Here is an 11,945-nt window from a genome sequence, read left to right on the forward strand (position 1 = left end):
AGTCCCAGTCAATGGAATTGATCCTGACGAATCAGGCTCAGTACCACATGGATCTGGACCCATCATCATTCATTCATTTGACCCAGAAAGTACATAGTTTATAAGGGAGGCCTTGAAACACCAAGAGCAGGAGCACTTGGGTGACTCAGTCAGTTAAGTGCCTGACTCTTGGATTTGGGCTCAGGTCATGATCTCAAGGTCAAGAGATAGAACAGGCATGCATGCTCTTTCTCTCTCTTTCTCAAAAAAAAAAAAAAAAGAGTAACTTCATTCCCAACTTCCTTTATGGAAAATGATTAGGTATATTTGAGATGAGCTAAGATGATCTATAGAAAATAGATAAAGTTAGGTGTAATATGTATAGCTAAAATCCAAACAAATATAGTTGGACCAAACATATTTTATAATTGTCAAACATACTCACAATATCATTTAGGATTTTACTCTCATTGTGCAAGAGGATTTAGAATCAAATGCATGTGAACAAAATAGAGACAGAGAGTGCAAAGATGATCATGAATGAAGGTAGCTTGTGTTCTGAAGGTGTTTGAACTCCACAGACTCTTATTTTTATGTCATATGCAGGTATTTTCAGATAGTTTCACATAACAGTATCTATAATTACTGTGTACCTATTATATAATAGTTGCTTTGCATATTACCTCCCTTTGCAATAAACATGGGACTCATTCTCTATCACCTGGTGTTATTTTCCCATTTGGGATTTGAATACCTTGTCCATGGTTACACAGCTAACAAAGAAGCCAGTTACAGTTAAAAATCTAGATATTGTTGGCTCTCGTTATTTTATTCTTTTTACTCAGTCTTTCATAGTAGTTGAGGCAGAGAAAGTATAAAGATAATTCGTTGTGGGCTCTTTTTCCTCTTGTAAAAACTAATCTGAATGTGATCTAGAAGGAAAGAAAGAAATTCAGGATCAATATATGAATGTATTTCAAGTGAAAAGCAAAATAGTAACTTTAAATTACATCATGGATGCTTACAAGGAAAGCTTGAGTGTTTTAAGAGAATGATTTTAACATAAAAGGGATTTACATCTTTGCTAGACTCAAACCTGTGGTTACCTTCAGTGATTCCAATTCACAGTCATCTTCTATGGAAATTTAAGAGATTAAACCCAATGGGAATACCAATAAATACGAATCAGCACTATGGTAATTATTTGCGTTAACGTTGATTGACAAACTCAAAGAGCTACCGTTTGATCAAGCCCTGAAAATTCATCCTTACGAGTTGACACCTTAGATTGAAAGGATAATCATCGATCGAATGAGTCCTCTAGATGCACAAATATAAAAATGGCAAATCAAAACCTGAATGGGAAATAGCTATCACTCTTTTGTTTGGAACGAATATAAAAACAGACGAAGAGCGAGTGAGAAATGGTTGGGGGCATCCGGTAGGCCTGACCTGCCTGGAAGTGATCTGGCGTCAGTTACCAGAGGAGACTGCCGTGGCCTGGTGGGGGCGTCGCCTAGACAAAGGGGGTTTGCACTTGTTCCATGGAACTCCAGAAGTTGAGACTAGAATCAGTGGGTGGAATGTACAAGGAGGCCAACTTGTGATTAAAATGGAATGGGCTGCTTTAGGAGGTCCCCTTACATCTGTAGCACCCACATAGAAGCGAAATAGCCACCATTCAGAATGTTCTGGGAAGGGACGCAGGCACACAGGTGGCAGACAGCCCTGGACTCTTAGCCACAGCATTCATTTATACTCCCCGATGCTCACGAATCTTTTTTTTTTTTTTTAATATTTTTTATTTATTTGACAGACAGAGATCACAAGTAGGCGGAGAGGCAGGCAGAGAGAGGGGGAAGCAGACTCTTTGCTGAGCAGAGAGCCCGATGTGGGGCTCGATCCCAGGACCCCGAGACCATGACCTGAGCCGAAGGCAGAGGCTTAACCCACTGAGCCACCCAGGCGCCCCTTACGAATCTTTAAATCCTTTATATTCTTGGTATATTTTGAACCTGAACAATTAGTATGATTTACGCGATCCCTCCCCTTCCCCCCGAGTTATTTCCTTCTGTGCTGTTTTGGATTATATAATGGTGATACTTTATACTAGGTTGCCTTTAGATAGAATGTGCTTCCTTCGGTTCTGTGAATTTTATTGTTGTCAGTTCAGATTCTTATTGTTGTTGCGTTCTTTGGAAACACTCTTTTAAAACATTTGGCAGCAAAAAGAGGGAAGATTCTGCTTTGTAGGGTTTTTGTTTTTGGATTGGAAAAAAAATAAACTTTTTGATTCGTAGCGGTAGAAATCCATGGATAAATATTTTTAGTGTCAGACCCACTGTCCTGCATCCATGTTCACCCAACAATAGGCTCGGAGAATAACTCCTTGGAAATGCAAACGAAAATGTCAGCTAGTCCTGTTCCTCTTGGTTTGCAAATGCTTAATGGTGTTGCTTTAAGGCGTTAAGCTATAAAGTCCTCAATGGCTGTCTCACTGTCACTAGTGCAACATCTCTGGACCCCAGAGTGGGTAGTAGTAGTTAATAAAAAGCTCAGCAGTAATTCTTCCAGACCAAGTCATCATGCTGTATTCTGTAATTTTATTCATGGAAACCTAAAGAGTGTTTACAGTATGGTGTCTTTCTAGGATCAGAATAGTGGGAGGAAAAAAATGGAAAAATGTCCAAACATCTTTGCATGGCAATGATGGCATTACTGGTGTGTTTAATAAAACCTTTATTGGTACATTTTCCGGTGTGGTGGCATTGGCAGAAACGGTCCCCCTTTGGATTTGGAACTCAGCAGCTGATGAAGTGCAGTAAACATTAATTTGGAATGGGCTGCCAGTTTTGGAAAGCCAGGTGACATTTTATTATATTTGTACCGAGCAGGGGCTGTGTCCCATACTGCTGTAGCTTCCGCTGTCAGAGGCTTAGCTGGTATTATGGAAAAAAAAATGGCAGGCCTGAGAATCTTATCCCCTGAAATGAAAGTCGAATGCCAAATTGAAATTCCTGTAGGATTTCCGATAGCAATGGGGGAATTGAGAAGCCCACAATTAAGCATATGGGCATTAAGATAATTGTCAGATCTGTTGGCGGACATGATAGAAGACAGATGGGTACGAATCAGTGCGCTCTACTGCAGCACCCTGGGAGACAATTTGACGTTTTACCTGCCTGAGCTACTCTGCCATATTTGTCACTGGATGTACAGCACGGCATCGTACTGAGCGTGAAGGGTTTTGCCGGGTACTGGAGGTGCAAGTGTGGTCCTTCAGCGCCCTCTAGTGAAAGGCATTTGGGAGTCTCGTTTCTCGAGGCCGGTCTTCCTTCCGCAGGTCCTCGCTGCCCTCCCTCTGGTCCCCGCTAAACTCTCCGGTTCCTCTCACCCTTTCAGGTTGGGGCCCATCGTGAAGACGGCGTGGCCCTGAGAGGCAGCCATTCTCTTGTGCCAAACCAGGTTCCAGTTCCACAGCTTCCTGTCCAGTCTGCAACTTCCCCTGATTTGAACCCACCCCAGGACCCTTACAGAGGTAGGTCCGCCTCCGAAGGCACCCTGCCCTCGCTTAGACAATAAACTCCAGTGTTGATCCCAGGCGTCCTTGGCATTCGTCCCTCAGGAAGCGCGGGCAAAAAACCAAGAATCAGATTTGGTACAAAAATGGTAAGCAAATGGGAAAGTAGTTAGAACGTAGCCGGCTAATTGTGTTTCTTCAGGAACTGTTTTGCTCAAACATCCTCTGAAATCCTGGGCCTCTCTCAGCGGGGAATGAGACAACAGCCTGATGAGAGGAAATTTTATTTTAGCTATTTCCACATTTTCCTCATTCAGGTCCTCTAATGTGGTTAGTTGTAGCCTGAACATGATATTTCCAAATGAAGAGGAAGGAAGGAAATTGTTTTTGTCGTTTAAGAGCGAAGGAAATGTAGGTATGTTTCAAAACTGGAACTTGGTGGAATGATTGTCACTCTTTTCATCTCGCCCCGCAACGATTGCCTCAAACCACGGGTACCAGGCAGCTTTTCATGACCCCGGGGAGTGACGTCGCAGGGGTCAGACCTGGGTCCCCTGCTCCCTGGGCTACCGCCTGGCCGGGGGACTTGCAGACCCTTAAATAACCTTCTCTTATTACCCTCCCTCCATGTTTGGAATAAAGATGCTAACACTGCCACAGGGATAGGCAGAAGCTTTTTTCACCTGCTAAACATTGTACAAATCTGAGTATTAATTATATATGTGGAGAAAGAGACGATCACCGCTTCTTAAACTTAGCGTACACAGGCATGACCTGAGGATCTTGTTAAAATGCAGATTTCGATTCAGGAGGTCTGGAATTCTGCATCTCTGAAGAGCTCTGGCGATAAGGTTGCTTCTGGACCACAGACCAAATTTGGAGTGCCTATGAATAGAGGAGAATACCCAATAGACATGCTTCTACCTTAGAAATAAGTGGATACACGAGGGTCACGTTTTAAAATCTACTGTGATCTTGAAAGTTGAAATGCATTGTGATCTTGAAAGTTGAGCAGTGGTTAAAGCTAGAAATTTCTTCAGCGAGCAGCTAACTGCTTTCCATATGTACCATTTTTAAATGCTGATTACTCCTCGAGGATAAGAGAAGCCTAATTTCAGAATATCATTAGGGTATCTATTGAAGCCTTGACTGTACATATTTAGCGTACTCCCTGGGAATTATATTTTAAGGACATTTTTCTATTAAATCATTGCATATGGAAGAAACTCAATATAATAGCTGATATTTACTTGGGTTCTTAATCAGAACATTGAGGTGTGTGATTTTCATGATTATGATTTTCATTGCAATTAAGTTGATGTTTTGTAGACAGTGAAATTACCATCTACTCCAAAAGATTGCAAAATAGAATTTAACCTCAGAGCCAATGCAGAGAGAACTTGCTTCCACAGGTGCATTTTTGAAACTTCACCAGATAGCATTAAAAAAAAAAAAAAAAAAAACAACCACGGCAGGAGGATCACCGTTCAGCAGCTGAAGGGTATATAGCCACAGCTCCACAATCCGCAGAGCGTGTGCTGGTGCCTCGGGTCTTCCGTGCAAGCGTCACGTGGTCTCTCTCTCTCTCTCTCTCTCTCTCCCTTTTCCTGCAGGCATGCCACCAGGATTGCAGGGCCAGAGCGTCTCCTCCGGCAGCTCTGAGATCAAATCCGACGACGAGGGTGATGAGAACCTTCAGGACACGAAGTCTTCCGAGGACAAGAAGTTAGATGACGACAAGAAGGATATCAAATCGATTACTAGGTCAAGATCTAGGTAACAGTATATGATACTGTCGCTTCATTTAATTCCTTTATTGGACTTTGATGAAGTGAACAGAACAGGAAGAAACTATTCAGTTTTTTCCTGGCAGGTAAATCTACAGCTGAAAAGAAATTTCAAGGCTTGCTCTAGAGGTGCTAAAGTATCATTTAAGATACCGGCCCTCTAGTGAAGCCTAAAATGTCTTTGCACTTACGAATTTGGACCTCGTGCTCATTGCACGCAGTGCAGACAATTTGTAACCGATTCAAGTGCAAACGGTTGATTTTTTTAAAAACTATGCTTATTCTGCGAATTTGGTCAGAAATGATCTTTCCAAAATATTTCTAAAAAGAGATCTTAGCCATGTTGAAAATGCAACTGAGGTATATGCAACTATGACTTTTTTCTTCTCTCGAACGTGAGAAAATACTGATTTCCCAGCTCTATCTTAAGCATGTTGGTATATAATAATAATGATGATGATGATGATGATAATACCTAAGTTGCTCACTTTCTTCTCCCAGATACTCCTTTCTACAGAAAATACAACTGCAGGAAAATAGCTTCTGGTTGGTTTTCTAAAATAATCTGATATCTTACAATTAGAATCTGTTTCCTGGAATGTGAATCCTAATCTGATGATCAGATGGGTTTGGAACACCATGACACCCAGGTTCTTTGCCTCAGTTCCGTTGGTTGTTTTTATTTGTAAGTTAAATCAATTGTGCTGTGACTACACGTCCCCTTTTAAAAGCTATTGTTCTCAGGGTTAGATCTAATGTCCTTTAGGAATTAAGAACATGCCACTTGGGATAGATTTTCTTATCCAAAAGTCCTAAAAGCTCCCTATCCCTCCCCTCCCACCATCCCCGCAGAGTTTCCTGGCTCATGGCTACACTGGTGGGGGCTTTCGCAGCCCTCCCATCACCTCTGTCAGTCCACTCCGTTCTTAGTAATTTAAATAGTGGCCTTGACTTATGCATATAGATTCTATATGACTTATGCGTATAGATTTCAGTACAACATTTTAACTTGCCGTTAAGAACCCGCTTCTTTTAAAAGATTACGCTCGTGGCATTTGCTTATGTCTCTAAGCCTGTGATATAAGGCAACGCTAGGCAGTTTTCTTTGCATAACCAACCTATTTCATACTTATGAGTGAATAACCAACTCTAATTAGTTATTAGCCTGAATACCTTTGGAAAACAAGTTCCCACTTTCCAAGGCAATGTTGTGAAAGCTGTGGCAACCTGTTCAATGTTTAAAAATGTTGCCCAGATTTTAGCTTCAGGACGGGCCCAGCAGAGATTTGGCTCTGTTCTCATTTCACGTCCTACGTCCTGTTTGTGTAGCTGGATGTGGATGCGAATTCATGGTAGCCGTGGCTGCCTCACCATCAGCAGAAGTCATGGGTGAGGAGGAGGAGGAGGGTTCGTCAGAAGAAGTGAGAAGGACCAGATGGCATAGGAAGAACCTTTTCCCATGTTTCGGGGCAGTTGTGTGTCCACCAGCACTCCTCGGTGGTGGATGGTCCCATCTGGAAAGGAGTTTAACCTACAGGGAGATAAGCCAAGTCTTAAAGCATCTTCCTTTGGTGTCTTCCTCTTCCCCTCCCTTACAAGTGTTCTTGGCTTATGTACATCATGTGTATTGGCAACATGTGCTTGCAACCCAAGGATGCCACTCCCAGTTTTCACTGACTGGAGCTTCTCGGCTGTAGTCGGTCCTTAGTGCAATTTGGAAGCTACCCAGAGATTCTCCAAAGTGGAAGATTCAGATCCATACATGTTAAGCCAATGTTCATTAAGCATGCATTGAATTGACTAGATAACTTACCCCATGTCTTCCTGATCTGAAATGTCGTGATTAACATCTCTATTCTGGGCACATCGCAGATTCATGGAGTTTTCAAGGAGAGCTTAACCTTCATGGTCCTTTAGATCAGTGCTTGAACTTCTAGATTAACATCCTTACGGATGGTCCCCTCCGTATCATTTGATATAATGAGGAAGCTGTTACTTTTCGGTGAAGTTTCCTTCATTTTGTCTATCTCTTATGACATCTCTTATACCCAAAAAGCTTCTTGCTCATGTTAACTCAGTCTATACCACTCAGAGTTCTCTGTTTTGTTCTGCTTTCTGAGACAACACATCTCCCATGCCTCTCTTTTTCTTTATATGATCACGCATGAAATATTTGAAGCCCTGATATCATGAAAACTTCATACGACATGTTTTCCAGATGGCCCCTCATCCTGTTTGCCCTCCATTCAAAAGCTCCTAATCTGTGAACAAGACACCCAGAAACAGACAGAAGTAATCTTGCCTTTCCAGATTCTACTGGCTCCAACCATGCCTTTGCTATGAATCATGTAATATTTTGGTTCTCATGATCAGAGATTAGCGTTTGGACTTCGTTTTTGACTCACTATGAGATCATGGTCATTTATAACTAGTAGGTGCTTGGTATTTTGTTTTGTTTGCTCTGTGTAGTGGATGTTAACTCAGGTTTTCCCAGCTTGTTTTGAAGATGACAAACATCCGTGATATGAGAAGGCAAGATCATGATGTTTTTAACCATTTTTTTTTAACTGCATGGAGAAAATGACTCAGATACGTTAAGTGGATTGGGCACGCCTTCAAAGCTCGTTAATGGTGAAACATGGACAAAAGGCTAAGTTGGCCGTGACCTGCTTTCCACAGTGTAGCCTCATTGATCAGAGCTGTGTTTGCCCTTTGGCCCCTGCATTAGCGGGGGCACACTCAGGGCCCTAACTTTAACCTCTCCTGTTCTGTTTGGGTTGAATGTCTCAGAGAAACCGAATGTCTTGTGTGTGGATTGTCAGCACCGTTTTAGCAGTCCCAGGTTCAAGTGGATGTAAAATCCTGCTACGGACAACAGCCGGAAATGGACACGTTCCCTGGAAACTCTGGAAGAAAACAACACTAATGTAGACACCTTCTTTTTCCCCACACCATTAGAAAATGTCGCATCCCTTCTGTCCCACAGCAATAATGACGACGAGGACCTGACCCCCGAGCAGAAGGCCGAGCGCGAGAAGGAGCGGAGGATGGCGAACAACGCCCGCGAGCGCCTGCGCGTCCGCGACATCAACGAGGCTTTCAAGGAGCTCGGCCGCATGGTGCAGCTCCACCTCAAGAGCGACAAGCCCCAGACCAAGCTCCTGATCCTGCACCAAGCCGTGGCCGTCATCCTCAGCCTGGAGCAGCAAGTCCGAGGTCAGTACCAGCCCGCGGCCTCCCGGGGGAAGCCCGCCGTGGGTGGGGATGGGCGCGCCGGCCTGGAGCATCCTGCAGAGCAGCTGGGTCAAGGGCAGATCACGTCTGCATCTGGGAGGCGGCTCCCCTTGCTTCTCTTTCAAGTCAGACGACGTTAGGACGCGGCCACGTGGATTCCCAGTCGTTGGACTAGTGCTAGTGACTGACCCCTCGGATCACCGCGTGCCCTTCCTAGCTCTTCCTTTCGCTCTGTCCCGTAGAGACTCGGAGAAAGGGTCAGCAGGTGCGCAGAAGAGTGCCTTCCTGCCCTCTACCAGACGCCAGGGCGCTAACCAAATGCTCTGCTTCCATCTTCCACAGAAAGGAATCTGAACCCGAAAGCCGCGTGTCTGAAAAGAAGGGAGGAGGAGAAGGTGTCCTCGGAGCCTCCCCCGCTGTCCTTGGCGGGCCCGCACCCTGGAATGGGAGATGCGTCGAACCACATGGGACAGATGTAAAAGGGCAAGTGTGTTCTCAGCCATTTCGGGAACCCTTTCCCCGGTCCCTCTTCGCCAAGGCGTCACTCAGGAAAGTCAGCTTTCCCCCAAATGAACAGATTTTCTTTTCTTTCCCTTGGGGGGGAAAAAGTTTTAAAAATAAAACGTTTACTTCTGTGATAAGCGTATGAACTAATTCTCCTCTCTTTTTCCCTTCTCAGGTCCAAGCTGCCACATTGCTTCATTAATACAAGAGACCACTTCCTTAACAGCTGTATTATCTTAAACCCACATAAACACTTCTCCTTAACCCCTTTTTTTGTAATATAAGACAAGTCTGAGTAGTTATGAATCGCAGACGCAAGAGGTTTCAGCATTCCCAATTATCAAAAAACCGAAAAACACACAAAAAAAAAAGAAAGAAAAAAGTGCAACTTGAGGGGCGACCCTCTAACATATCATTCAGAATGTGCAAAGCGGCGTGTGCAGGCCGAGGCGCAGCCCAGAGACTGAATGGCAATCTTTCCACACTGTGGAGCAATGCATTTGTGCCTAAACTTCTTTTGGAAAAAAAAAAATATAATTAATTTGTAAGTCTGAAAAAAAATATTTAATTTAAAAAATTGTAAACTTGCAATAATGAAAAAGTGTACTTCTGAAGAAAACTACATGAACGTTTTTGTTGGTATTCAAGTCAGCTAGTGTTTATAATTACTGGATATTGAATAAGGGAAGCTCGGCTGCCCTAGTAACAAAACCAGCAAACGTCCTGATGACAACGAAGTGATGACATTAGCCATTCCTTAGGGTAGGAGGAACAGATGGATCTTATAGACCTATGACAAATATATATATAAATATATATATAAATATATATTAAAAATTTAGTGACTATGGTAAGCTTTTGTTCATTTGTTTCAGACTTTTTTCTCCTGTAAAAAAATAGTACTGATTAACTTTTTTAAAAGAAAGATTTTACTGTAAATATGGATTTTTTTCTTTTTTTCTTTTTTGTTGTTTCTTTTTTCTTTTTTGTTTTTTCTTTTTTTTGGGGGCGGGGGGTCTTATTTCTGTCCCTTTCCCTGGTTTGTTATCGTAACCTGTAGTGCCAACTCTGCTTCCGGAGGGGTAGTGCAGGATCAAATGCTGACCCTAATGTTGCTTTTCATTCATAAATAAGTAGAAAGTTGTTTCTCCAGTCTTTTGGGAACACAGGACTTAAAAGTCACATCATGTGTAGATATTACAAGCAGCATTACCAAGACATGGCAAAAAGAGTTTGTCTGAACGTAATGTTGCGTTTGTGACCCTATTCTGGGATTTTCAGAGGTACAAGGTTAGAATGCTACAATGTTACCACTGTGCCTTCCAATGTTTATATCATCGGAAACATAACATAATCAAAGTGGCTGTGATTTAACAAAATGATTCAAGTGTTACCTACATGTGTAGCCGAAGTAGTGTGCAGTGAGGCGTTTCTGAATACATGGTCAGATTTTTGGAAAAAAACAAAAACAAAAAAAACAAAGTTCAAAAACCATCAAATGAGAAAATTGCAAGTAGTGTGACAGAGCTGATTGATTTTGTTGCTTTCTTGATTTTTTGTTTTCAAAATGGGTTTACTAAGATGTAGATGACTTAACTGCCTCCTCCTTCGTCTGAAAAATGCCAATATTCAATCATCATGCAGCATTATAACAAGCCTTATAAGTCCTAAAGCATTAAGTTGCACTTTCTTGAGGAGGGGTAGTGCAGTATTTCTCTGGCCAGTATGAATGAAGTTTATACTTAACATATTTGATAGAAACATAGATCAAGCTATGGCACAGCAACTCATCAGATAGCTAGCTTTGACGTCTGGGCACAATTGAACCAACTTCCATCGTGAATCTTTATAATGATTGACTTTGGTGTATAGTGCAGTAAACAAATAGTGCTCCTAGTTAAGAATCTGTCAGCATCCTTTTGTCTCTAACTCGTTTCTATTTTTACAGCCACACAATCTTGGCATGTATTAAGAAAAAAAAATCCCTGTTCAAGTAGTTTTTCCACCTATCAGCACTGAGTAAATGCCATAAATCCATCGAAATGGTCTAAATGTTCCATCTGTTCTCCTGTTTTGCCAGTTATATAGTAATGAAATACATTTGTAAATTTTATGCAACAAATGGCAAACGTATCATTATTTTGAGATTGTGTATGTAAAAGTTATATTTTTACATGTAGACTCTTGTTATTATGTGTTTTAATACATTGTATCAGTTTTTGTTGTTTTTTTTTTTTAAACTGTGTGGTTTAAAAAACGTCTCATTTAAATGAAATAGTGAGCTACAAGAATCTGAATTTTATGTTCATTTCCGAAAATGTAAGAACAAATAAGATAGTTACCACGTGGTCATCTTTTACAAACCCATAAACATTTTGATTAGCTGTGTGTGTGTTGAAAACTGTAAATATGTTCAGTAGCGATAAAACTAAAATACTTTGATTTGTTGATAAGTTCCTAAAATGTGGAGGTGGATTCAAACCTTAGGAGAATAGCAGAAATCAAACTTCATGAAGTTATTTTGAGGCTTGCCTGTGACATGTATGAACAAAGGGGCTCAAAGAAGGGCATGGAAGACAACTGTTGTATACTCTCCCCTCCTCCTGAACAATGGAAACCATGTGTAACTTGTTCCCTCAGTATGTTGAAGATTTCCTTTTAGAGGTACATTCTGCACTCATTTTGTATAGTCTACCAAGGCGGGTATCCCTAGGAACAATATTATAGAGGAAGCAGGTCTACTCTGATCACATTCAGGATAAGTGTACAGAAGAAAATATGGTGTTTACTCTTTAGGGAACTGGAAACACTCCCTGCATTGATGTACATTTTACGAATGGCACTTTTGATATGTGTTATCATAAAGGTGCTTCCTAGAGCTGATTTAAAGTTTTTTCAAACCTGTAAGCAAAGCAAAAAAA

At 41.7% G+C, this 11,945-nt stretch overlaps 1 protein-coding gene across 18 annotated transcripts in view; it reads left to right on the top strand.

Moving 5' to 3' along the window:
* Positions 1 to 9,636, top strand: part of TCF4 (transcription factor 4) — a 347,099-nt gene extending 337,463 nt beyond the window's left edge. For 10 of the 18 annotated variants that reach the window (XM_080820860.1, XM_080820866.1, XM_080820861.1 and 7 more), the window contains 5 exons: positions 3,382 to 3,517; positions 5,113 to 5,275; positions 8,273 to 8,502; positions 8,863 to 9,003; positions 9,200 to 9,577. In XM_080820860.1, coding sequence (XP_080676986.1) covers positions 3,382 to 3,517; positions 5,113 to 5,275; positions 8,273 to 8,502; positions 8,863 to 8,999 — 666 coding nt within the window. In that variant the 3' untranslated portion in view covers positions 9,000 to 9,003; positions 9,200 to 9,577. Of the gene's footprint in view, positions 1 to 3,381; positions 3,518 to 5,112; positions 5,276 to 8,272; positions 8,503 to 8,862; positions 9,004 to 9,199 lie in introns of all 18 variants that reach the window. The other 8 variants (XM_080820864.1, XM_080820865.1, XM_080820862.1 and 5 more) reach the window with 1 other exon arrangement.
* Positions 9,637 to 11,945: the final 2,309 nt, after the last annotated feature.

Source organism: Martes martes (genome assembly GCF_963455335.1).
Source record: "Martes martes genome assembly, chromosome: 13".
NCBI classification, from domain to species: domain Eukaryota; kingdom Metazoa; phylum Chordata; class Mammalia; order Carnivora; family Mustelidae; genus Martes; species Martes martes.